At 38.6% G+C, this 27907-nt stretch overlaps 1 protein-coding gene across 10 annotated transcripts in view; it reads left to right on the top strand.

Moving 5' to 3' along the window:
* LOC118820125 (transcription factor 4-like) overlaps nucleotides 1-27907 on the top strand; it is a 281579-nt gene that overhangs the window by 166495 nt on the left and 87177 nt on the right. For 9 of the 10 annotated variants that reach the window (XM_036588268.1, XM_036588265.1, XM_036588264.1 and 6 more), the window contains 2 exons: nucleotides 2495-2624; nucleotides 4758-4807. In XM_036588268.1, coding sequence (XP_036444161.1) covers nucleotides 2495-2624; nucleotides 4758-4807 — 180 coding nt within the window. Of the gene's footprint in view, nucleotides 1-1647; nucleotides 1779-2494; nucleotides 2625-4757; nucleotides 4808-27907 lie in introns of those variants that run through there. The other variant, XM_036588271.1, reaches the window with a different exon arrangement.

Here is a 27907-nt window from a genome sequence, read left to right as displayed (position 1 = left end):
CCTCCATTTTTTAAGCACTCGCGCATTCATTTACATCCTCATTCATTCATTCATTCATTCATTCATTCCTTTACTGATTCGGTCACTCATGCACTCACTCGTTCATTCATCCACTCTTTACCTTACCAAGTCACATAATCACTAATTGACTCATTTGTTCACTCATTCAACCCATTCATTCCCACACATCCTCATGTATTCATTAATTCACTCATTCATTCGTTCATTAACTCACTCACTCACTCACACTTTTACTCACACGTTCATTCACTTCCATTTGTGCCTTAACCCCATCACTTATTCTTAAATTCTCTCACTCTCGTTCATTCATTCACTCCCTCACTCGTTCACTCACTGACTCTCCCGTTTCCTCTCACTCCTCGTTCTCTTCCTTCTTTTCTATATCCGTAACTCATTTCTTCCTCTGCATCTTTTTTTTGTTTGGTGCACTTTTGCAATTACACTAATGTCTCCTCCATTTATTTATTTATTTATTTATTCATTTTTTTTTTTCAAATCATCATTTGGTGCCCAAGCAGGCACCCAAACCCCCCCCCATCACCCCCCCCCACCCCCCTCCGTTATTAACGTTAGCAGAGCGCTAATCCTTCGCGGGGCGTCTCTTCCCGGCTCCTCGCCGTTTCAGGTGTTCCTCATTTATCTTTGTTAATATTTTCTCCTGCGTGCCAGCTGGGTACCGGTGCCAGCCGGCTCTAAAATTGGGCACGGGGGCCGTCGCTCGCTGTCGCCGCCGCCGACGCTGATGTAGCGGCGACTTTAGGTGTGAACGGCTACAGCAATTGGGATCGGGATCGACATTTGTCACACTGCATTTGGAGTGATGGAATCAACTGTAATCAATTATTATAATGCTTTAATTTTTTTCAGTCTGATTTTAGACATAAAATTCCAGCAAAATCTATTCCTCTTTTCCGACAACCGGCAATCCTTGAAGTTTTTAAAGGCTGTTCCCGGCTATGGGAAGCATTTCCCTCAGTTTTTGTGTTTGTTTTTGTTTTTTTGTTTTTTTGGGCTTTTTTGTCTTAGTTGCCACGACGACGCAGAGCTTGAGAAACCGTCCCGGAGACAATGAGACACTTTTGTTTTAACAGAAGCCCCTTCACCCTAGCTAACCCCCCCACACACACCTCCTGATGCCCCTTACCCCGACCACCCCCCCACCTGCGACGGCCTAGCTACAAGTCTGGGATAGGAGGGTGGGTGGATGGTAAGGAGGGGGGTGTTGGGAGGGGGGCAGTGACTTTATTTAGGAATTTAAGACAAGGCCTCTTTTGTTTTAACATGTGAAAGGCAGCAGCCCCCCAACGCCCCCCCCCCAACCCGGCAGGACGGGACGGGACGGCCCGTAATTGGCCTATTTAGGCCGCTTTGCATGTGAATGGCGGGCTAGCGGAGCGTTGCTAAGTCTGTTGTGAGAACTCCCAGTGATTGGAATTCAGATTAGACCCCAAACACTTTTCTCTACTTGATCAACTACACTAATTAGCCCCCGCTCGGTCCGGCAAGTTAACTCCGGAAAGTTTTTTTAAAGCTTGGTGGTGGGGGGTGGGGGGGTGGTCTGTGAAGGAAGTTTTGTCTCGCACTCACATCTTTCCTCTCCCTCTTCCCCTCCGCCCGTCTTCCCGAACAGTCGCACCCCGGCTGGAGTGGCACTCCGCTATCCGTTACTCTCTTTTTCCGCTTTTCTTTTGTAGAGATGAGCCGAAAACGCAGGTACAGGGTTTAGCTAGGCTAATCAGAGGATGTGCTTGCTCGGGGTAAGTGTGCGTCCGTGGATGCTGGGACGGGGTGGGGGGCAGTTGGGGTGTCACTGCATGTGATACGAACCCTCGGCACTCTGATAGACTGTGTTAGAGATATAGGGGCATCGTTTCACCCCTAGGGTAGGACCATTTATCCGAACTTTTTTAAAGTTGTATTCATGATTCTGATTAATGTGAATGATTTTGTCCTGCTAAACTTGTGTAAATGTGACTTAACAGTTATATAAAGACTGTTATTACAACATTTGAATGGAATTATCCTCTAATATGAGACTGTTTTAGCCTTCTAACCTTTTTTTTTGGTGTGACACAAAAGCTTTTCGCTCTAATCCCACTTTAAACCCCGCACCGTAACACTCTCCCTCACCGTCCACTAAAGCTCTCCAAAGCTGGCAGATCTTTTTTTAATACTTATTTTTTATTGCTGCTCTATTTTTCTATTTTCTATTTTAGTCTTTATTCTGGTATTTACAAATATAATATATACCAATAACACAATGTCTGCTTGTGAAATAGTGTGATACAGTTGATAATCCACATTGTAGTTGTGTAGAAATGCTGCTATATATTTTTTTATTTTTTATAAAATAAAAAAAGGCCTTCAGTTTATTTCGGTTCATGTTTATTGTTGTTACGTGTGAGTCTGCAGTGCTCTGGGTTGTTCTGAAGCGCGCAAGACAATAAATAGAGAATGTTTGTGTTTCCTGCAGCCGGGCCTCATGGGAGGAGAGATGGGAATGGTCAGTCCCGGGACGGTTTCCCCAACCAAGCCGGGCTCACAGTACTACCAGCATTACGGCAGCAACCCCCGCCGGAGACCACTGCACAGCGACTCTATGGGTGAGCACTTCGTCATCATCATCACCATCATCATCATTGTCGTATTTGGATATTCATATTTGCTGCATCCCCCAAACATGAGGACTGTGTTATACACTGCAGTGAATCAGCTGGTCCTCATTATGCTCTGTATGTTCTAAATAGGGGAACATACTCATACTAAATACTGAAATTCTGAAATTCATGTAAATATTTCAAAGATTCTGCTTCTCACTCAAATTGTTGTGCACTTGTAATTAAAAAAATATATATTCAATTTGAAAGGAAAGCAAAATAAAAGCATTTTCTCCATTATATATACAGTATATTCACACACACACAAGAAAAACATCTCCATTTTTATAAAAAAAAATTTCTGTCATTTGAACACAGCATTTCTCCTTTACATTGTCTGAAAATTTCATGATGATTGGATCAACAGAAATGCCCCAAAATCAATTAGAATAAAATCTCTTTACATTAACTCACATTAAAAGTTAAGGTTTTTTCCCTCTTCTGTAAGCTTACCATTTTGGAGATACTTGTTAGTGACAATATATAAAGTTCTTACATTTAATGTAAATGAACATAATTTAATTGTATCAATTTACATCAATCTATGTATGATGAAATGCTCAGTGTTGACAAATACTAATATTAAAAATAAAAAAAAATACATATAGTCATTGTTATGCAAGAACCTTTGTTTTGTATGTCCATTTCGGTCATTGCTTATGTAAAAACTTTACTCCCTTTGCATTTTATTAAAATGTCTTGATGAATGGATGAATAGTGATGGTCCAAAATTACTTGGAAAAAAAGATTTCCTACATAAATTTCCGTTACATTTTAAGACTGTTTTCTTCTTTTTTTCTGTAAAGAAGTTACCATTCTGAAGATATTAGTTATATGACGAGATGTATATATATGTTAGGGCACCCTTGCCCAAATGTGACACCCTAAATTATGTTAAACTGTATCATGTATTGATTTTGTAATTAAAAAGAAGTCAGCACATCCTCTACAGGGAGAACAATGTGTAATATTTTGCCATATTTCCCATGTTCCCTCTAGACACAATTATCTACAATTAGAAAAGCAACAAATTAAAAAAAATCTTTTAATCAGAATTTACCAAACTTTTATATATGGCTTTTCATAATTTAATACATATAAAACCTAGTATCTTCAAAATGGTAACTTTACAGGAGAAGAAAAAAACTACTTTACTTTTAATAACATATTTACCGTTTGTTTTGGTCCATTCGTCATCAAATTTTCATACAATGTAAAAAACAACAGCCATTTCCAGATTATGACAGATTATGATATATATATGTATATGTCGTCACTGTCAAATAAAACAGCTATCTACTAAAATACTAACTTTACAGGAGAGGGCAGAAACACTCTTACCTTTTAATGTAAGTTAATATAAAGAGGTTTTATTCTAAATGATTTTAGAGCATTTCTATTGGTCCAAACATAATGAAATATATACACAATGTAAAGGTCAGCTGGTGAGTTGAAATGATGTAGAAAATTAAAAATGGACAAAATAGAAAAAAATTTTCTTTGGACAGCAACGAGATATATATATATATATATATATATATATATATATATATATATATATATATATATATATATACACACACTATGTGTGTGTGTGTGTAAATGTGTTTTATAGAAACCCAAAGTGAAAACACTTTACAGGTTTTAAAAAAAAAGACAGCATTTATATTTTTTCATTTCTGTTTATTAAATAATCTCCAGGCTGTACGTTTTTTTTTCTGCTTTTGGAGAACGTAAACACGACGGCCTGCAGGCGTCGAGGCCCTCCAGGCAATTTACACTTCCTTTCATTTCCTGTGTGTATGAAGTCTCACCTTTTCACACCCACACACACACACCTCATACAGGAATAGACACCAAAAATGCCGGACGATCATTTGAGATTTTGCTCTCAGTGATCAGCCTCTAGTTTCCGTGCTTGTTTGTCCAGTTTTGTTGTCTTTTCTTCTTCTTCGTCCTCGTGTTCGGGGGCAGCGGCTGGAGTCTCACAGTTCACTCTCATCTGGATCGGCTTACTGACTTTATGCAAGTGTCACATCAGAAAATATGCTTCTGATTTTTTTTATGTTGTTTTTGCAGAAGTCCAGACGAAGAAAGTGCGCAAAGTCCCGCCGGGTCTGCCCTCCTCCGTAAGTCACGGCTTTGGGCTTTTTATTCTTTTTATCTCAGAGAAAAGGGGAGTGTGAACAATGGTCATGCCTCTGGAAGCTGAACAGGGGTCAGTGCTGGCTGGAATATGTTCCGAAATACAAAACTGTGGCACAGGGAAAAAGCGGCGTCGCTCTTTTTTCAGTTTATATTATCAGGACACATCAGATGAGTGAAGAAATCTTTAATAATCAGTGCAATATTTAGGGGTCTTTCTACCATTGCAGTGGAAAACTGGCTGCACATTTTAATGTGTAATTCAAATGTAAAACGTAACACCACTGACAGACAGTAACACCACTGACAGACAGTAAGACCACTGACAAAATGGTCAAATCTGAGGTTTTCAAAAATATAGTCCAATTCCACTTTGAGACATTGTCTGTAGAAAATATTGGATTCATGTTATTTCATTGCAATTTTAAATTCACTTAACATTCTATGAGTTACACCGCTGACACCGTATATAGACATATATAAAATATAAAATACATATTAAATGAGATTTCACTGAATTTGTTAGCCTTACTTCTTTATGATGTCCAAAAAGACCTTTTTTGTTGTTTTTGTTTGTTGGTTTCAATTACCTTTTATTTTTCAGTCACACCATTGACAAAAAATCTGGGGACAAAGTAAAACTAGATTTATACATTTTGAAAATTTTGAACATGTGACACATTTAATTTGATCATTTTTACAATACAAGCTGAAAAACAGGCAGCAAAATTGTTTTTTCACACAACAATAATACTTCATGTGTGAGGTCACTCCTGTGACATGCTGATGACAAAAAAATCAGTTTTAGAAATTGTAAAAGAAAAATTAGCATAAATTTTTGTGGTTTAATTTGGGAATAGGAATAAAATAGAGTGTTACTTTGAGCTTGTTTTCATAGCTTTATTGGGACCCTGCAATGGTAGAACAACTCTTATATTAATAATAATCAGCCTTTTTCTGCATATTTTATTTTTTGATGTCCACTTGTAGCATCTGTGTTGTTTTATGTACAGTCCTAACTCATTTTTTACCATTTTCCAACCTCTCTGCATAGAATCAAACAGGCTGTTTTTATTACTGTGCCTTGAAGACTGATACAGTCATGTGCAAAAGTTTGTGCACCCCAGTCAAATGACGTTTTGTTGATTGAAGTGAACTCAGCCTCCATGGAGATCACGCTTCTACACTGTTTAGTTTAACATCTTGGAAAACAAAATATAAAATGTGCTATAATTTTTTTTTCCAATATGTTAAATTTAACAAAACTTTTTTTTTTCCCTAATTGTGCATTAAAACGTGCATTAAAATTTGCGCTTGTCACTCATCAAATCAACAAAAATTCAAACAGGGGCGCTCAAACATTTGCAACCGACTGCGTATGTAAATCACCTCTGTTCTGATTGGCTCGTTCAGAAAGCAGGCCAGGCTGAGATGGTGCTTAGAACGTCAGCGTGAATGAGCGACGGCTAAACAGCTGTAGGCTGAATAGGATGGCTGTATGTTAGCCTGACATCACAAAATTCACAGTGAATTCTAAATGGGCTGTTTTTCAGCTTAGTTTCTGTATGGAAACTGTATTTGTACATATTATTTTCTGAAAAGTCAGAAATTTGGTTTTCTATGATGTGTCCCTTCCACGCAAAATGTTGGTTTAAATGCAGAGATCCTGCGATTTTAAACTGCATAATCCTTTGGATGCTTTTAAAGGTCAAGAGGCTGACTGTTGGCTCTCGTGTGTGTGTGTGTGTGTGTGTTTGTGTGTGTTTGTGTGTGTTTGTGTGTGTGTGTGTGTGTGTGTGTGTGTGTGTGTGTGTGTGTGTGTGTGAGGACCTTCGCTGAGGCTTAATGTGCTGCTAACGATGGCTGAATGTATGGCTTGTCACAGCCGTCCTGCGCGTCTGTGCCTCTTCGCTCTGTGGGTTGCCGTCCAGGCCGTTTGAAGCATTGTCCTTCTTTTGAAAAAATAAATAAATAACTAAATAAAAAAATAACCTTTAAAAATAACATTTTAAAGGGGTAGTTTGGTGAAAAATCAAATTTGCACATTTTACCCCTTACCCCTAGTGTAGTCAGTCAGCCAACACACGTTTGGTTCTGAGGTTTGCTTCTTTAGTTATAGCACTGAAGCTGTGAGGCTAAGGAAGCTAACAGATAATGAATTGTTAACCGTTATCGTGGTGCTAACTGCATTCCTACATCATTACACTTGCCTCAGATACACTTGTGTGTGTTCTGACGCTGTATGGCACACTGTCATCTATAAACATGGACTAAAGTACAGACAGTGTTCAGCTGTTTGTAGCTATGCTAGCATTGATTTTTATATCTCGCTGCTGTCAGAACAAAACCTCGTATGTCCATTTTGTCATTTTGTCATTGTCATTTTTTCAGTTTTTGTCATAATTTGAAAATGCTTGCTGCTCTTTACATTGTGTGTAAATTTCATGATGAATGGACCAAAAGAAACGGCCCAAAATGACTTGGAAAGACGTCTGGTTCCATTGACTTACATATATATATATATATATATATATATATAAAAATTAGATTTTTCACGTTGCTGTGACTTTAAATCAAGACTCTCTTTGACTGCTGGGTGACTGATATCCTAAACAAACTGGAAGTGATTTTATATTTGAAAGCTTGTGACGTGGTTGTCATTGGTGCAAACTTTATTCACTAATTGTGGGATTGTTGTCCCGGTCATGGGACAGTTTGGCTGCTCCTGTTTGATAAGAAAGGCTAAATCTGAGAAGTCCAGAGTTGGTGAAAACTCTTTTGTGTATCGCTGATAAATTTGGCTAAAAAGATTGTCAGCGGTGTTACTCCTTAAACACTGTGATTTTAAAATTGAAAAGAAATAACAAGGTAAATGCAACATTTGTGTTTTTCTACATATGGTGTGACTTTGAAACTAAAGTGAAGGTGGACTTTATTTTAGAAAAGCTATTTTAGAAAACTTCTGTCAGCGGTGTTACAACTGTCAATATTGCAATGTTTTACTTTTCAGTTTCAACATTCGTGCCTTGTTTGCCAGCGCAAAGTTAGAATGGTCTAAAATGTAAGTGTAGTGTCTTTATATACACTCTAAAATTAGATAACAGTATATCATACTTTTTTAAAATTGATTTCTCTCAAAGGTATTTTTTTTGGTAAATGACGTACTAAAAGTGATTTTGATTTCTGTTTGAAGGTTTATATTTGTCTCTGAATATTAATCGTGACATAGTTGTCATTGGTGTGACTTATTTTGCTAATAGATAGCAAAAGATAGGCTAATTCTGAGAATTTTTTAAAGCTTTTTTTTTTATTTAATTGCTGATAAATTTGTCTGAAAAGATTGTGTCAGTTGTGTTAGTCATGAAACATTAAGAGATTTTAATATAGAAATGAAATAAGGTGGATGCAATATTTTTGTTTTTCTACATACAGTGCAACTTTGGAACTAAAGTGAAGGTGGACTTTATTTTAGAAAAGCTATTTTAGAAAACTTCTGTCAGCGGTGTTACCGTCTGTGGTAATGCATTTTTACTGATGTTGGTCAATAACACTCCTAAGCAAGTTATCTTTAGTTGTCTGTTATGTGGTTTCTGACACTAAAAAACATACTGTCATCTATAAATATGGACAAAAGTATAAACAGTATTCAGTTGTATTTATCTGTGAATATCAATCGTGACATAGGTGTCATTGGTGTGACTGTTCTTCTGCTTATTTTGGGGTTGTTGTCTGGTCGTGTGACAATTAAAGGCTAATGCTGAGAAGTCCAGAGTTTTTAAAAGCTTTTTTTATATTTTAATTGCTGAAGATTTTGGCTAAAAAGACTCAGACAGTGTCAGTGGTGTTACCCATGAAACATTAAGTGATTTTAAAATGAAAATGAAATGAAATACCAATGTAAAGGCAACATGTGTCATTTTCTACATGCAGTGTGACTTTGTTACCATGATTATTATGGACATTATTTTAGAAAAGCTTTTTTTGAAAAAGCAGCGGTCAGTCAGTGGTGTTACCGTCAGTGTTATAACTTTCAATACTGCCACATTTTACACTTGAATTTCAACATTCGTACCTTGTTTGCCAGCGCAAATGTAGAATGGCCCAAAAATGTAAGTATAATATCTCAATATATACTCAAAAGTTTGGGCGCCCCAGTCAAATGACAGGTTTTGTTGTTTTTCTAAGCAAGAATAAATACACATCCTATAGAGAACATAATTCTGCACATTTTAATGCATTATTACTGTTTATTTGCTGTAAAGAACAGATTGGGGGAAAAAATAAAACTCAGATGTGGCTTGTGCAAAAGTTATGGCACATATTTTATGCTGTAATTTTCCGATATGTTAAATAAATGAATAGACATTGTGCCGTATTTAGGTTTATTCACTACAGAGGATGTTAACTCATTTGTCAACTGACCGAGGGTGTTCAAACTTCTGCATATGAATATCATAAAGTGTTGTAAATATACAGTGCCACACTCTTTCGGCGGACATGTGGATGGAGTTATGGTGCGGCGCGGCGGTCCGATCGTGTGGCAGGTGTTTTGACACGGCGCTAAAAATAAAAGGAGCCGTTTAGCAGCTCAGGATGGAGATCCAATATGTGCCATTGTGCGCCTTAAGCGCCGATGTGTTTCCGCCGCCAGCGCTAACCTGTCGGGCTGCCCTGTTTTGGGATGTTTGTGTGTGCGCTGTTCTTTTGGCATTCCTCCATAGCTGGCTGTTACTGTGCGCAGGGTTAGCTTGCTTTCCTGCTTGTTTTCTGGATTTTCGTCTGTTCTCACCTCTCTGTGCTGCTTTCCTCCTTTTCTCCAGCGTCTTCAGTCCTTTTCTACTGCTGTACATCTGCAGTTGGACTCAGAGCTTATATTTCGGTTTGTAATTTGCTCGATGAGCTATAATTTTGCTTGATAATTTGACTCTGTCTTTTCCCAATATGCTAACTGAATGATTATGAGAAATATAGCTTATAGAACTGATATAGATTTTATAGTGTGTAATTAATGATGTGCATTAAATCAGTTCAGATAAAAATAAAAAAAGAATAAACTATTTAATTTGGGTTTGAATTATAATATTTTATAAATGAAAGTCATACATTAAAATTCAAAACTATACACGAATTAAAATTATACACGCATTGAAATAAAATTGTCAAGTAGTGCGACTGTCCAACCACACATGGATTAAAAAAAAAACTTTTATTCAGAATATTATATATTATATATTTAATTAATATTTTACTTCTAAAACCTTTAAAATATACCTTGTCATGATTGTATGTTTAGAACATTTAAAATTACAGCTTAAAAGTAGGAATGCTTTAAAAAAAATTACACTCAAAAGGGGTCTGTAAATTCTGATGTCCTCAAACGTCATGTGGTGCAACCCACATCAAAGGGCTTTTATTCTGACATGCTTTTAGGAAAGAGTTGGCAGGGTATTGCGTCATAAAGAAGAACCCAAATGACCTTCGTGGTGCAGTGCCAAGGTCGATACCCCTTTCACAAATATTTTAAATAAAATTGTCGTATTTTTGAGTCATGGTTACGCTGGTTTAGTTTACCAGGTCAGTGGTGCGACCCCAGGAAAACAGCGTTATGTTTTTATTTAGGAAAAAAGTAAACATCAAATTCAAGAACAAATGTATATACAGGTGTCCAAATCCAGAGACTAGTTTATGCATGTTTTGGTAGTTGATAATAATTTTAATATATGGTATTTTTAATAAATGTGTGGTTGCACTACTTGACATTTTCTGGGTGGTCAAATTGATGATACTGTTGATCATAACTTAACATAACTTTTTGAATTGATTCTTGCAGATACAAAAATGCACTTCATATCATTCTTATATTTATCGGAATAGAATTGATAAGAATTTTTAAAAGCCTTATTTCCTTATTTCTCATTGGCCCATATACATCTTTAAATGTAGAAATTCCCAGGTATGTTTTTTGGCTCCATATTTATTTATTTATTTATTGATTTATTTTTGAGGTTTTCACACAGTATCCACATATTCATAACTACAGTGTTTGTCACTTAAGTGCTCTTTTACACCCCTGTTGACTCTGTTTTAGATTATTGTCACTATTGCTCATAATAATGCATGTCTGCTTTATAAATAACACGTATTATTCACTATAAAGGAAATGTACCACTTTGACTCCAGGATGGGGTACAAGAATCGCTCTTCTCGTGCTAAAGCTTTCTAACTTCTGGAGCCAAGTCCCCTGATTGACCCCCAGGGGCCGATCTTTCTGCCGCCTAAAACAAAACCGTGTTATTGTAAGGCGAAGTGTTTACGAAGTTAATTTACTTACGCTACAATTACGCCGTCACCAGAGAGAAACCTTGGAATAATGCGGTAATCAAAAGGAAATTAGTTCGCATTAGGCGGCGAGCGAGCGCGCTTCGTCCTCGGAAATATATTTTCTCCTGCTTTTGCATTTATTTATTTATTTTTGTTTATCTGGTTTATGGCACTGGGGGGAAAAACCCATGAAAGAGTTGACGCTGCAAGGGAGGCAACCTCCATGAGTTTGATGGGCGTGATAAAGAACGAGTGTTACTCTCTCCATCTTTTGTCCTTCACTCTCTCTCTCTCTCTCTCTCTCTCTCTCTCTGACTGCTGGGGACAGATATCCTTGACTAAACGCACTAAAAGTGGTTTTGATTTCTGTTTTAAAGCTCATGTTTATCTCGGAATGTCGAACATGACATTGTCATTGGTGGGACTTTTATTTTGCTAATTATGCCGTTGTCACCCTGTTGTTTTTGCTGCTCCTGTTTGCTGCTAAGTTGCTATTTTATTTTTCAAAAATAAATGGAACATCAGAATCAGAGTCACTTTGTCGGCCAAGTATAGCTGCATGTGGTTTGGCCAGTAAATATATGTTTTGGTAAAATTAGTGCTTAAATAAATGGACAGAATACAAACACATGCAAATAAATAGAATATACTGCCACAAAGCTTGTCATAAATGTAAAAAAAAAAATTAAATATCATTTAAAATATGCATCATAAGCTTTGGCACCCCTGGACCAAAATACATGTTTTGTTTATTAAGTTAAAAACCTTAGAAAAGACCAACAAACTTAAATATGGCATTTTACTGCACACTTTAATGCACAGTTTCTTTATTTGAGTTTAACATATTGGAACAAATTCAACATAAACTATAACGTGTGCCATAACTTTTGCACAGGCCACATTTTATAATTTATTTTATTTTTTGTGTTCCTGTAGAGGATGTGTTAACATATTTTCACTCAGAAAGTCAACAACAAGGTATTTACAACAACATAGCTCAGCCGTGTTGGGCCGTGTCCAAAATTGTGCCTTATTCACTATATAGTGCACCGCTTTTGTCTGCCAGTGCACTGCAGTAGGTGGTGTACAGTGTGACTACTGCCACAAAGTGGTGAACAAACCTGTGTAACGTCAGTGTGTGAAATTGTTTACTTTATTTCACAATTTGTGTCCCCTACAGTAGTGTGTTTCTCCTGGTTTTGTAACGTAGGGAATAGTGAGAAAGATGTTTTTTGAGGGTTTCTTTCTGCTTCTAGTGCCCTGACGTTGGAAATAGTGATTAAGCAAACACTTTAGTTTACAATAATGGTATTTTTCTAGTGCTCCAGTTTGGAATAGTGATTATTGGCCATTTCTGTTGTCTCTTACAGGGCTCTGTATAGTGCTCCAATGTAGGGAATAGTGATTTGGCTGATTGAGCAGACGTCTCTGTTCACTATAATAGTGTTCTTTAAAGGTGCTCCAATCTAGAGAATAGTGATTAGGCTAACGTTGCTGTTTACTAGAATAGTGTTCTACATAGTGCTCTGTTCCAATACAGGGAATAGTGATTGGGTGGACGTCTCTGTGCACTATAATAGTGTTCTGTATGGTGCTCCAATGTAGGGAATAGTGGTCAGGTGGACATCTCTGTTCACTATAATAGTGTTTTGTACAGTGCTCCAATTGTAGGTAATAGTGATTAGGCTGACATTTGTGTTCACTATAGTTGTGTTCTACACAGTGCTCCAATGTAGGAAATAGTGATAAATCAGACATTTCTGTTTCCTATAATAATATTCAATATGATGCTCCAATGCAGAAAATAGTGATTAGGTGGACATTTTTGTTCACTACAATAGTGTTCTGTACATTGCTTCAAAGTAGAGATTAGTGATAAGAAAATTACTTCTGTTATATTATTGTGTTTTATATAGTGTGCCAATATAGGGAATAGTGATTAGGTTGACATCTATGTTCACTATAATTGTGTACTGCATAGCGCTCCAATATAGAGAATAGTGATTAGGCTGATATTTGTGTCCACTATAATAGTGTTCTGTATAATGCTATATATAATGTAGGAAATAGTGACTAGAGGACCATTTCATTTCACTATAATAGTGTTTTATATAGTGCTCCAATGTGGAGAATAGTGATTAGGCTGACATGTGTGTTCACTATAATAGTGTTCTGTGTAGTGCTATATATATATATATATATATATATATATATAGTGTAGGAAATATAAAGTGATATCTTCTGATATAGTGATAGGAAAATAGTGATTAGGCTGACATGTGTTCACTATAATAGTGTTCTGTATAGTGCTATATATAATGTAGGAAATAGTGATTACAGAACAATTTGTCTTCACTATAATTGTGTTCTGTATAGTTCTCAAATGTAGAGAATGAATAGTGATAATAGTGATAACAGGTTTTGTTTACTACATTAGTGTTCTGTATAGTGCTCCAGTGAAGGGAATAGTGATTAGGAGGGCATTTGTAATACAGCATTGGAGTAGAATGGATTTCTTTCCCACGCTCAAATATGAAAGCATCTTTTCTCTGAGCTCTCTGCCTCCTCTCTCTCTCTCTCTCTCTCTCTCTCTCTCTCTCTCTCTCTCTCTCTCTCTCTCTCTCTCTGCCTCCCTCGCTCCTCTGCCTCTGCCTAAGTTTGTTTAAAGTAGACAGCGTTAATTAAATTAAGTTAGGCCTACCAGAAGGCGCAGTCGGGACGTTAATCTCCCGTGTGCTCTCAAATCCTTGTTTCCTGAGCTTGTGCTCCCCCTACAGGCCTCCGGCAGAACCGCAGGTTTTTAACGTGAGGAAAAGAAAAGAGTCTTCTTTCCTGAATGTTCTCCGACCACATTATGTACTCGTGGTTGTACTGAGACTGACAGGTTCCCTCTCAGCTTCGAAACGTTGTGGCTTTAATTCCTCAGCGGGTTTTAAAGCTGGTTTTAACGTAACGTCCTGTTTCTGTTTCTTCAGCGGGGACACAAACGCCCGCTGTAGGTTTTAATAAAGGCTTGGCGAGCGGCCGGTCCGACTTTACGAAGGCCAGAGAGTTTTACTACTGTTCACCAGAGTTCTTGCGGTTCTGCGCTGCTCTATGACATTTTCAGACAATAGAGCTGCTGCTGGAGAAGAAGCAGAAAAGAAAACGAGGGAGAAATGGAACGAAACGAAAGAGAGTCAGGAATCCTAATAGGCGCTGTTATTGTTTGTGTTTCAGGGCTTAAAAAGCAGATTCTCTCTCTCTCTCTCTCTCTCTCTCTCGCTCTTTCTCCCCCTTTCTCTTTCTTTCTCTCTTCCCTCCTTTCCTCTCTGTCTTTCTCTCTCTCTTTCACCTTTGTGTCTTTACGATGTTCTCTTTCTCCTTTCTCTTTTTCTCTTTTCTCTTTTAATGTCTCTCTCTCTCTCTGTTTCATTCTTTCTCTTGCTCTCTCTATCTTGTTGTCTCTTTTTTTGTTTTCTCTGTTATTTCTGTCTCTCCCTCTCTCCACTCTTTGTTGTTCTCTCTGCTTCTCCCTCCCTTTGTCTCTTTCGTGTTTTCTTTTTTCTTTCTATCAGTTTCTTTTTCTCAGCCTCTCCCTGTCTCTCTCTCTCTCTCTCCCCCTCTCTCTCTCTCTCTGTCTCTCTCTCTCTCTCTCTCTCTCCTCTCTCTCCCTCTCTCTCTCTCCCTCTCCCTCTCCCTCTCTCTCTCTCTTTCTCTCTCTCGCTCTCTCTCTGTTGTAAGTGTACTCTGCCCGCTGCTCCAGCTGGCCTCCTTTGCAGCTGGACAGCCACGTACAGAAGGCTGAAGAGGGCATGGAGGAAAACATAAACAACAACAACAACGATGAGAAAAACAACAACAGCAGCGGCAGCAGTACCCCAAAAACGCCTCGAAATGAAACCCACCATCGCCGTACTGGGCGTGCTCCCATAGAGAGTGGGTGAAGAGAGAGAGAGGGGTTCAGGTGTGTCTCCATGGCGACAGGCTTTGATTGACAGGCGGGTGGAGGTGAGGTTTTGGCCGCAGCCCAAAACTTTGGGGGGAAAAGAGAAAATGGCTGCGGCTCCACCAGCTGTCGTCAGCGCTGTCTCAGAGAGAGTGTGTGTGTGTGTGTGTGTGTGTTTGTGTGTGTGTGTGTGTGTGTGTTTGTGTGTGTGTCTGTCTCCAGTACTGTGCAAAAAATCAGAAACTACCAAAATAGCCATTAGGGTTCTTTAGTAAGGAGAATGGTTCTATTTAGAGTCACAAGTTCTATATGGAACCACCTGCATGCTTAAAGCTGGTTCTTCAGATTAATGGAGAATGTATGGAGCCAAAAATGGTCTTGCTATTGTTACGATATCAAGCTTGTTACAAAAGCAGAACCCTTTTTGGTGCTTTATAGAACCAGATACAAAACATTCCCTATCAATCTGAAGAACCATTTCACCATGCGAAGAACCATTTAAGCATGCAGACGGTTCCATATAGAAATCATGGCTCTAAAAAGGATCCTAACAACCACCTGAAAGACCTGCTAGACCAACAATACATGGTTCTAGATAAAACCTTTTCATAAAGAGTTCTATATAGCATCAAATATGGTTCTGTAGTTTTGATGTCAAGCTTGTAACAATAGAAGAACTCTTTAGAACCATATGCAGCACATTCCCTATCGATCTGTGGAACGATTTTACCTTGCAGAGAACCTATGAATCATGCAAAGGGTTCTTTGAGTGTTCATGATTCTATATAGAACCATTATTTTTACTAACGAACCCTTGAAGAACCATCTTTTTTGAGAGTGTGCTGTTTATCTGATGGGGGGCAGTTTTGTTGTCGACCAGCTCTTCCAGGTGGTTGTTAGGAGACACATTTTCTCTGTAGCTTTTAATCAGTTTTTTTTTAATCAATTAAAAATTTTTCTCAGAAATATCTGCAGAAAATGAATAGCTTGTGCTTAACAGGTGTTTTGACCGGAAATTGAGTAAAGGGAGTCTCGGATTTCGTGTTTTTTATTTCTTAGATTCCAGGTATTCGTTGATGGCGAGGAAAGAAACATCTAGAGACAAATCTAGAGCGTAAAAATAGTTATGCACTGGATTATCGTCACGGTGTTATGAAATATGGATTTGAGGCGGCGGGTTATGAAGTATATCTTTAGGAGGTGCACAGGACAGAGACGTTAACCTGATCTTCTGCGAATCAGCTTTACTTCATATCAGCCATACAGAGTTATGACCCTGATTTCACACAGTGTTTATGAAGCTGTCTGTGTTTTTTAATTTTCTGTTATTATTATTACTGAGTCTGGTTTGTGAAGCTCATTGTGCTGTTATTAACCCCAGTTAGCCGCCAACCTGTCCACGTAGTCCACCTAGTCCACCTGTTAGTCCGAGAGGGAGAGAGAGAGAGAGAGAGAGAGGGAGAGAGAGAGAGAGAGACAGAGAGAGAGACAGAGAGAGACAGAGAGAGACAGAGAGAGAGACAGAGAGAGACAGAGAGAGACAGAGAGAGAGACGTCAGAGACGCTTTAGCGACAGCTTTGCACTGGACACACAGTGGGGCTGAGCTCTGTGTCAGCAAACAGAGCAGGACAACTGGGTTTATAAAGGGAAGTTTGTGGGTTTATAAAGGAGGTTATAGTGCTTTACAATGCAGGAGTTTATAAAGGGAAGCTAGTAGAGTTGGGTTTATAAATGGGGGTTATAAAGGGGTAAAGAGTTTATAAAGAGGAGTTTATGAAGAGTTTATAAAGGGGAGCTTATAAAGTTGGGTTCATAAAGGTGAGATTCTGGAAAGCGTCATAATGGTTATAAAGATGGAGTTTATAAGGGGTTTATAAATGGAATTTTATAAAGGGCTTAAACACGTGAGTTTAGGAAAGGTTTATAGAAGGGAGTTTATAAAGGGTTTATATAGGGGAGTTTATAAAGTTGTATTCATTAACGGGAGGTTATGAAGGGGCTTACAATGGTTTATAAAGGGAAATTTATAAAGGGTTTATAAAGGGGAGTTTATAAAGTCGGGCTTATTAAGGGGGTTATAGTCCTTTATAAAGGAGTTTATAAATTTTTTTTTTTTTCAAAATTGGGTTTATAAAGGTGTTATGAAGGGGTTATAATGGTTTATAAAGTAAAAGTTATAAAGGGTTTATAAAGGGCAGTTTATAAAGTTGGGCTTGGGGGAGTTTATGAATGAATAATGGTTTATAAAGGATGAGTTTAAAAAGCTGGGTTTATAAAAGGAGTTATAATGGTTTATAAAGAGTTTATAAAGAAGAGTTTGTAAAATTAGTTTTTTAAAGAGTTCATAAAGGAGCTTATACTAGTTTATCAAGTTAGTTCATAGAATGTTTATAAAGAGAAGTTATAATAGGTTTATAAAGGGCAGCTAAAGAAGGAGTTATAATAGGTTTATAAAGGGCAGTTAAAGAAGGAGTTGTAATGGGTTTACAATGGGTAGTTAAAGTAGAAGTTATAATGGGTTTATAAAGGGCAGTTAAACAAGAGGATACAATGGGTTTATAAAGGGCAGTTAAACAAGAGGATACAATGGGTTTATAAAGGGCAGATAAAGTAGAAGTTATAATGGGTTTATAAAGGTCAGTTAAAGAAGTTATAATGGTTTACAAAGGGATGTTTGTTATTTTTTATAAAGCTGGAATTTATGAACTTTATGAAGGAGGCTGTAATGGTTTATAAAAGGTTTATAAAGGGGTTGTAAAGATTTATAAGTCAGAATTTAAAAAGAGTTTTGATAGGAAAGTTATAATTATTATGGTTTATAAATGAGCTTAAAAACATTAACAAATGATGAGTTTATAAAGGGTTTATAAAGGGGGTTAGGGAGAGCGGGTAGCGTTCTGTTTCTCTGTCCGGCTGGAGAGCGGACGCTCGCTGACCGCGGGCATGTTGGGTCATTGGCAGTGGACAGAGCTTCCCCTGTTGGGAAAATGTCTGGTCACCACACGTCCTTTACACAGAGAGAGAGAGAGAGTTTTGGGATTCCTCCGACTGCCCTCCTTCTCTTTCTCTCCAGTTCTCCTCCCTCTGTCTTTCTTCCTCCATCTCTCTGTCCTGGCGCTCATTTCCTCCTCCTCTCCTGCGGCTGCCATTTTGCGAGAGCTCTGCTAATCGAATCAGCGGGTCACGCGCCGGCCGGGTTGTTTTCGGACGTTTGAGGAGAGAGAGACGCTGCTGGGGTCAGAAGAAAGAGAGAGAGAGAAACAGAAGCAGACAGAATGGAGTGAGCAGGGCTGTGATGATGAATTCGTCCTGCTGTCAGTGTCAGTGTTACGTATTGCGGCTCACGCGCTGAGAGACGTGCAGGACGTGGCGCCACGTTACTGAGCTCGGCTCGGTGTGAAGAGACTCTGGAAGACCTGAAAATGTGGAATAACTTTTTACCCCAAATTTTGTTTGTGTGTGTGTGTGTGTGTGTGTGTGTGTGTGTGATGGAGATCTCCCCTGTGTAGAGTTCAAGCCAAGTCACACTAGCCTTCACCAAAAAATAAAATAAAATAATTAATTAATGTTAATTTTTTACATTAAAAAATAAAATTACTAAATAAAATATATTCTTTTCTTTTTGTTGATGCACTGGTTGTTGTATGCAAGTCACAAAAAAAGATTATTAACAAAAGAAAGTTTATAATCTTCTTAAATTATTTGTGTTACTTTATGTATCATTTTTTAAATGTATAATTTCACTGTATGTCTAAATTAGCTATTTAAACTTAAATAGCTAATTTTTTAAATATATTTTTTATCTGAATTTTTTAGTAATATTTCTAAATCAAGACTTCTTTGATTTTAAATTGTTGTTTAAAAAATTTATAATAATTAAAAAGTTTTTTTTATTTAATCTGATATGTAGTATCGGGTTATTTTTAATTATATATTTTAAAAAGATTTTTAATTAAAAAAAATAAATATTTTTAAAAATTTTATTCACTGTTATATTTGAAAAAATATATTATTACTGTTATCACTAAAGCTTTTATTACGCTTATTTTTTAATATATAATTGTAATTATCTTACTAAATTTACACATTTGAATTTAAAAGTTCATTAAAAAATGTTTTTTTTTTTTTTCCCGATATGTAAGGCTGAACAAAACTTTAAACTACAGACTTTTATTGTGGCGCACAAGCAGATTTCCTTTATTTGAAGCCCATCTTAGCTCTCATGAGCCTCATGAACCTTTAATAACTTCCAATCTGATGTAAACAGAACTAAAAAAGTGGAACCTCTAAAAAAAATCGGGAAATCAGTCAGAACCAAATATGTTCCGCGGTAACAGGTCACAGAGGACTTTACTAACACTGCGGTGTCCAGAACTACCTAATGATGGAGCGGAGAGCAGCTGGACAGCAGGGACGTCCAGCTCTTCGCCTAATTGTATCGCACACAAGGGAAATAGCGTCCGTTTCGGTCCAGAGGAAGTCCAGAAAGGCTCCTGGGATCACTGGGCGGGATTTAGTCCAGGATTAAAAGGATAGTTCAGTGAAAAATCAGACCCCCACCAGTCAGAACTCGGTCTCACAGGACCTCTCTTTACCCCCCACAAATAAACAGACAGGCCTTTAAGACAGATATATGTAAATGAGCTCTTTTCTGATTGGATGCCAGAGCGAGAATCACTCCTTATAGCTTCACCACATAGGCGGGGCTAAAGTGTAGGCTGAATAGGTTAGAAATGTGCTGACATCACAGAAAACAGATTTTATTCCAAGTACACTCTAAAAAAGATGGTTCTTCAAGGGTTCTTTAGTAAAGAAAATGGTTCTATATAGAACCATCAGCACTCAAAGAACCTTTTGCATGATTAAATGGTTCTTTGAATGGTGAAATTGTTCTTCAGATTGATAGAGAACATGTTGCACATGGTTCTATATAGAACCTTTTTTAAAAGGGTTCTATATAGCACCAAAAAAGGTTATTTTGTTATATACAAGCTCAACAACATCATAACAGTAGAAGAAGAATCCTTTGTATGATTAAGGTGTTCTTTGCATGGTGAAATGGTTCTTCAGGTTGATGGAAAATGTGTTGCACATGGTTCTATATAGAACCTTTTTGAAAAGGGTTCCTTTATCGTATACAATCTAATCTTTAATGATACAAATCATTAAATTAAGTGTGAAATACTCAGTCAGTGAAAAGGTCAGTTGGCAGTTTTAATAGGTGTAAAATAAAGTTTTGGGGCCGCAGATTAATTTCCATACTCAGTTAAATGGACTGTTATATGTTCTGAAACTGTAACACACGTTACCCGTATGTCCACGTTGGCGAAGTGTTAGGTACTTAACTGGTTCTCCATCGTGGAGAACCGACAGTGAACCTCAGTGAGATCAGAGCTAACATAACACAGTAACACCTCTAGATGCACCAGCGATCGCAGTGATACTCTGGATTCTGATGAATATCTTAAAGAAAAAGATTATGTACACATGCATATACTTCATCCGTTTATCTGCTCTTATGTTATGGCCAGTGTGGTCAGCGTGGTGACCACGATGTGCTGATTGGCAGTGACGAACAGCTGATGACAGAAATACATCCCTGTGTTTTGGTTTTGTTGGCAGAGCGAGAGCAGCGATGCAGAGGAGGGCGAGCACGAGGCAGGGTCACTCCTCTGGCACCTGAGGGAGAGAGAGAAGGGAGATAGTGGTGAGAGAGAGAGGAGAGAGAGAGAGAGAAAGAGAAAGAGAGAGAGAGAATGGGGATGGAGAGAGAGAGAGGTAGAGAGAGAATGGGGAGGGAGAGAGAGGAGAGAGAGAAGGAGAGAGAGGTAGAAAAGGGTAGAGAGAGAGAGGTAGAGGAGGAGAGAGGGGAGAGAAGGAGAGAGAGAAGGAGAGAGAGGTAGAAAAGGGAAGAGAGAGAGAGAGGTAGAGGAGGAGAGAGGGGAGAGAAGGAGAGAGAGAGAAAAGGGAAGAGAGAGAGAGGTAGAGGAGGAGAGAGAGGGGAGAGAAGGAGAGAGAGGCAGAAAAGGGAAGAGAGAGAGAGGTAGAGGAGGAGAGAGAGGGGAGAGAAGGAGAGAGAGAGAAAAGGGAAGAGAGGGAGAGGTAGAGGAGGAGAGAGAGGGGAGAGAAGGAGAGAGAGGTAGAGGAGGAGAGAGGGGAGAGAAGGAGAGAGAGAGAAAAGGGAAGAGAGAGAGAGGTAGAGGAGGAGAGAGAGGGGAGAGAAGGAGAGAGAGAGAAGGAGAGAGAGGTAGAAAAGGAAAGAGAGAGAGGGGAGAGAAGGAGAGAGAGAGAAAAGGGAAGAGAGAGAGAGGTAGAGGAGGAGAGAGAGGGAAGAGAAGGAGAGAGAGGTAGAAAAGGGAAGAGAGAGAGGTAGACGCAGAGGAGAGAGAGGGGAGAGAAGGAGAGAGGGGTAGAGAAGGAGAGAGAGGTAGAAAAAGGAAGAGAGAGAGAGGTAGAGAAGGAGAGAGGGGTAGAGAAGGAGAGAGAGGTAGAAAAAGGAAGAGAGAGAGAGGTAGAGGAGGAGAGAGAGGGGAGAGAAGGAGAGAGAGGTAGAAAAGGGTAGTGAGAGGAGAGAGGTGGAGAGAGAGAATGGGGAGAGAGGGAGGAAAAAGAGAAGGAAAGAGAAAGAAAGAGTAAAAGTTGAAGAAGAGAGAGGAAAGAATGAAAGATGGAGAGAGAGGAAAGAGAGAAAGAATAAAAGACGAAGAAGAGAGAGGAAAGAGTGAAAGGAGAGGAAGTAAGGATCGTGTCTTGTAGCTGTAATAGTGGAGGTTAATTGCCCACCCAGTTAGCTGAGCTCTCACTCCTGAGTGTGTGTGTGTGTGTGTGTGTGTGTGTGTGTGTGTGTGTGTGTGTGTGCCGGTCGGCCCCCCTGAAGGGGTCCTCTGAGCCGAGAGGGCAGGCCTCCTTTTATCCCCTCCCTGACCCCTCTATTCATTTCCCACAATCCTTCACAGCGGTCAGGTAGCGGGGGGCGCCGCCGCTTTTGAGCGGACCGCACGCCGGCCGCCCTGTGCCGGCCACCCTCCGCCGCCTTCCGCCCTCCACCAACAAAGCCGGGTTTTGATCCACCTGAAACTAATCTGATAGCGAGCATTAACGCCGAGACGCCTGCACCACACCTGCCGCTAACGCCTGCCGCTAACGCCTGCCGCTAACGCCTGCCCTTAGCTACCGCTAAACGCTACGCTATGGAGTCTTAATCTCACTCAAATTGCCACTTTAGCCACTCAGGTTTTTTATGATTCTTATAGAGACACAAATTAAACTCTGCGTTCAGAAGATTTTTCAGGAATCGATCCTGAAAAACACAAAAATAAAAGTCGCTACGCTTCGCTAAACGATCGCAGCAGCAACAGGTTGCGAAACTTAGCCGAAGTTTTCTTGGGCTTTTTTTTTCTCCCTTTTATTTCTCGAAGCGTCGTGTTTGTGCAGGAAAAAAAAAAATCACAGATTCACCATAAGGGCTGCTTTGCATTTTTAATTTAGTAACTAACATATGAATACATTTGCATATTAATTAGTTGCCGATTAAATCATGCATACATAATTGCCTGCTTACTGTGTTTAATGTTTGTCAGGATCTGCGGCGGCGCTGGCTTGATGAATGCCGTTTTGTTTTCGTTTTTTTATAATTTTTTTTATCTTTCAAGACCTTCGGCTGCCGGTACGAGTGGGACACCGCGGTCCGGGGGTCCGGGGGTCCGGGACGGTACAAAAAACACAAGGAAAGTGTCCCGAAACGGAGCGGAAGCCTCCTTAAATCGCCCCCCTATTCACAGCGCTAATGCCGTACTTAATTACTCTTGCCTGTGCAGATTAACTCTTTCTGCTCGGAGTTCATTTTTCTCTTTTTTTCTTCCTCCTTCGTTCTTTTTTGTCAGCCCAATGTTTGGGGGGGTGGGGGGTGTCTGCAATTGAACTGAGGGCTGAGCGAGATTCAAACGGGCTCGTTAGAATAAAGAGGAGCTTTTTTTTCCGCTTTGTTTTTAAGGGAGCATCCGTGTGATCCGGCGATTTACACCACGCGGAGTGAAATAAAGCTGATTGGGGTGGGGGGGATTTGGGGATGGGGGGCACAATGGGCCTGTGTTTCCGACTGAATCTCTCTTTCTCTCTCTCTCTCTCTCTCTCTCTCTCTCTCTCTCTCTCTCTCTCTCCCAGTGTATCCCTAATCTCTCTCGCTCGTCATCTCTTTTAAAGGAACTCTCCCATCATAAAGCGAACCCTGTTGTCTTTTTTTCCCGGAATGACGACGGTCTTCCGGACTCTCTTTAATTTTTTCTTCTGCAGTTTTCGTTATCTGCCTCGCCGTTAAAAATGAGATCGTTATTCTGATTTTTTTTAACAAGATCCAAACAGAGATTATGGACAGAGATAAAGGAACGTAAACACGGCTTCCGCTCCGAGACGGAAACGTCCGATTGCGCTGTTTTTAATTGCCGATGTTGCTTCGTAAGGAAAAATCCAGAATAAGACATGATCCAAAGCAAAAAGGAAGATGAGGTCTGATCTCTCATGTCAGCTAATGTGACAAAAAATAATAAAACCTCATATACAGTGGTGTGCAAAAGTTTTGGCACCCCTGGGCGAAGATGTGTCTCGCTGTTTTTCTGAGTGAAAATTTCAGCGAATCTTAATGGGCAGTTACTGTTTATTTGCTGGATTCAGCACGTTGGGGGAACAAGTAATACATGAAAATGTGGCATCTCCGAAAGTTATGGCACATTTGATAAATTTTTAATTTTTTTTTTCCCAGTATGTTAAACTCAGCAAAATAATGAAAAAATAAGAATTGTGGACTAAATTTTGAAAATTTAATTTTTATTTTTTTTTTCTAAAATGTGTCATTTACTGGAGATTTTCAAACTTTTGCATACGACAGTAGCGCAGTAAGGATTAATCATAAATAAATAAATACATAAATAAATAAATGCTTTAAAAAATATTTGACCAACAGGGTTTTTTTTCTTTATTAATTTAGATATTTATTTATTTAATTTTCGGTAAACAGGAATTTTCTGTATTTTTTTCCTATGCTTTTTTCTCCTCTTTTTATTTATTTATTTATTTTTAATCAAAAAGTTAACCAAGAGCGCCACACACTTGCCTGGCCTTCCACTTTGCCTTGAACACACACATCACGTGGCCGCCTGCCATGTGGGTCTTTCAGCTGTGTGTTTCATAGCTTAAGAACTGCTTCACAGTTTAGGCCAAAAATGTTTAAGAAAAAAAATAAAAACACAGCTCGGGTCTGGGGGAGAATCTTTAAGCGTCCATGTCTGCTTTTTCCATTCTTGTTGCTTGATTCCCTTTCCTGGTTTTCATTCAGTGACAGAGACAGAAAAGTAGAATAAATACATTGAAAATAAATAATAAAAAATAATAATTTTTTCCCCCAAGATGAAAATGAAATGTGATGCAGCTGCTTCCTTTCTTGATGCAAGGAAAGAGAGAGTGTGCAGGCAAGAAAGACAGAGAGAGTGGACGAAAAGATACCCCCCCACACTCCACCACCCCCCCAGCTCAACTGCCCACAAACAACAACAACAACAACAACCACAGCAGCGTCAGCATCAGCGTCGCTGTCCGGCTCTCCTCGTTCAGACGGAGTGATGAAGCCGCCGTGCTGAATTATTAAAGTTTATTCCAGGCAGCAGCACCACGCTCCAGCGCCGCTCGCTCCGGCATATGCAAATGATTTAGTTCCATTTGGGATCTATTCCCAGAGGTTTGGCTTTTTTCCGTCTTTTTTTGTCCCTCGCTCTCTCAGATGCTCTGGATTTGGCAGCATCGCACGTTTCACTTGTTAAATCCAGTGTAGAGCGGACAGGAGAGCTGCGGCCCACTTTTACAGAGTGGGCCGACAAGACACACACACACACACACACACACACACACACACACACACACGCACACCATGCAGTCAGCATCACCACTTCATGAGGAAAAAAGGAAAAGAAGAGAAAGACGTCAGCGTTACTGAATCTTACGTTGGCATTTGATGTAGTTTTTCTTCGGTATGATTTGCAGGATTCTTCTATTTTCAATCACAAAATAATTCAATTCAATTACAAATTATATACTCAGTATTACTGTGATATATGATAGTATATGATACGCACATTCTTTGTATGTACCATCATACACACACACACACACACACACACACACACACATACATATATATATATATATATGTGTGTGTATAAACTCATGTATGTGGGTTTATAGTATATATACTATGTGTGTGTGTGTGTGTGTCTATACACATATATATGTATATATTTATACGTATGTGTGTATATACTGTTATATATTGTCGGAATTAAACCTCATATCTCCATTTTTGCCAATTTTCAGTTTTTGATGTGTATATATGGATGTGTAGGTGTGTACATATATATCCATATCGTTGCTGTCGGAACAAAACCTCTCCATTCCTCAATTTTTGTCATTTTTCAGTTTTTGACATAATTTGAAAAGGCCTGTTGTTCTTTACATTGTGTGTAAATTTCATGATGAATGGACTGAAAGAAACGGCCCAAAATGACTTGGAAAAAATTCTGGTTCCTTTGACTTACATTGAAAGTAAAGTATGTTTTTCTGGAGAATTTGTTCAACAGCGATATATATATATAGGTAGATATATATATATATATATATATATATATATATATATATATATATATATATATGTATACGTATCATATACCACTATATCACGGCAGCTGCTGTCCTCATAAAAGATATATGGTTTTAAAATACATTGTCAAACTGTCAAAACATGAATATATGTACATATAATTAAATCGACTAATTATAATGAACTCTTATCATAATTCTTGTTATCAGCCTGAGATTTGTTTTATATATGAGCCACTGTGGATATTCATTTTAGAATTTTATTAGAACCTCATTCTGTGTTTGATTTATGCAGTTTTCTCAGTTATTTTGGCTGCATCTCCAGCTCTGATCACCACTCTGGACACATCAGACTGCTTCCTGATGAGTGTGTGAGAGCTGTGAAGTGAAAGAGCATCAGAATTATTAATATACACGTATCAGTGACTCCATAGTCCAGTGTGTATGTGTGTATCTATCTGTCTGTCTATATATTGATCTGTCTATCTATACACACACACACTGTCTGAGGCTGTGATGTCGTTCGGTGTAGCATCTCGGTTCATGTCATTTCAGTGTTTCATGTCGGTCTCGATGATGTAGTGGAGAAACATCTCACGGAGCGACAGAAGCCAGACTCGTCCTTCACTCTGATCTCTTTTTCCCTGCACTTCTTTATTTCTCTCTCCGTTTGTCCAGCGATCCTGTCTTTCCCCTCGGCTCTGACACGGCCTTTCCCTCAGATCTGTATGTTGATGTTTAGTGTGTGTGAGGTATTCTCCTCATCTCATCTCACACACGCTCACACACACACACACACACACACACACACACACACACTCACACGCTCACACGCTCTCACACACACACACACACACTGTAAGCAAACGTGACGTTCTCGGATTCCTCCATCCATCTCCCCGCAGGTGCTCCTCTCTGTCCATTTTTAGCTTTTTCCTTTACTTCCACACCATTCTGTCCATTCGTCTTGTTAACTTTCTTTTATCCTTTCTTTCTTTCTTTCCACTCAGCCCCCACCCCCCCCCCACCTTGTTTTGAGTCGCGTTCTCAGGCAGCGGCTGCATACAATGTTGGTGGCGAGCCAGCACTGAAGACAGATGGTGAAGTTATTAGATGTGCATCATACCATTCCCTTCCTGCCTCTCGTGTTTTAATCAAATTAAAACAGAGAGAGAGAGAGAGAGAAAGAGAGTGAGAGAGAGAGACTATTAACAGCATTTGTATTCTCCTTTATAATGGACTTTACAACTCTATTAGTGCTATGAGCCTCAGGCATATCTATCTTTAAACATATATATATATATATATATATATATATATATATATGTATATATTATATATATAAAATGTGTGTGTGTGTGTGTGGGGACTATACTGAAGTGCCAACAGTGGATCCTCATAAAAAAACTGTCTTTATATATTATATATAAATATATCGCTGCTGTCAGAACAAAACCTCATTTCTTAACTTATTAATATACACCAAATTACTGTACACCATATATATATATATATATATATATATTGTTTTTCAGTTTTTGACATAATGTGAAAACGCCTGTTGCCCTTTACATTGTAAATTTTATGAAGAATGGACCAAAAGAAACGGCCCAAAATGACTTGGAAAGACGTCTGGTTCCACTGACTTACATTAACAGTAAACCATGTTATTTCCTTCGCCCATTTCAGAGATACAAGGTTTTGTTCTGACAACAGCGACACGCTATTGGACAAAAACCTTATATTTAACTTCACCAGAGAGACAGAAAAATCTTTTTTGGGTCATTTCTGTTGGTCCATTCGTCATGAAATTTCCACATGATGTAAAAAGCAGCTGGTGTTTTCAAATTACAAATAATCCAAAAACAAAAAAAAAAACAAAAAACAACAAAAATGGACCTACAAGGTTTCATTTCATCAGTGACAATATATACACACACAGAAACACTTTGCATTTGTAAAAGCCAGCTGTCCTTTACATTGGGAAGTATTTCCTGGTGATGGGAGCTGTATAATGTGACACTAAGCCCAATAAAAACCAACTGCATCCAGACACACACACACATACACACATATATATATATATAACTATGTATATATATATACACACACACACACACACACACATACATATATATATATATATATATATATATATATATATATACACAGAACAAAACCTTGTATCTC

This window comes from Colossoma macropomum, unplaced genomic scaffold (assembly GCF_904425465.1).
Source record: "Colossoma macropomum unplaced genomic scaffold, Colossoma_macropomum, whole genome shotgun sequence".
Taxonomy (NCBI): domain Eukaryota; kingdom Metazoa; phylum Chordata; class Actinopteri; order Characiformes; family Serrasalmidae; genus Colossoma; species Colossoma macropomum.
Note: the sequence above shows the minus strand (reverse complement) of the source record. Positions and strands in the feature narration are given on the sequence as shown.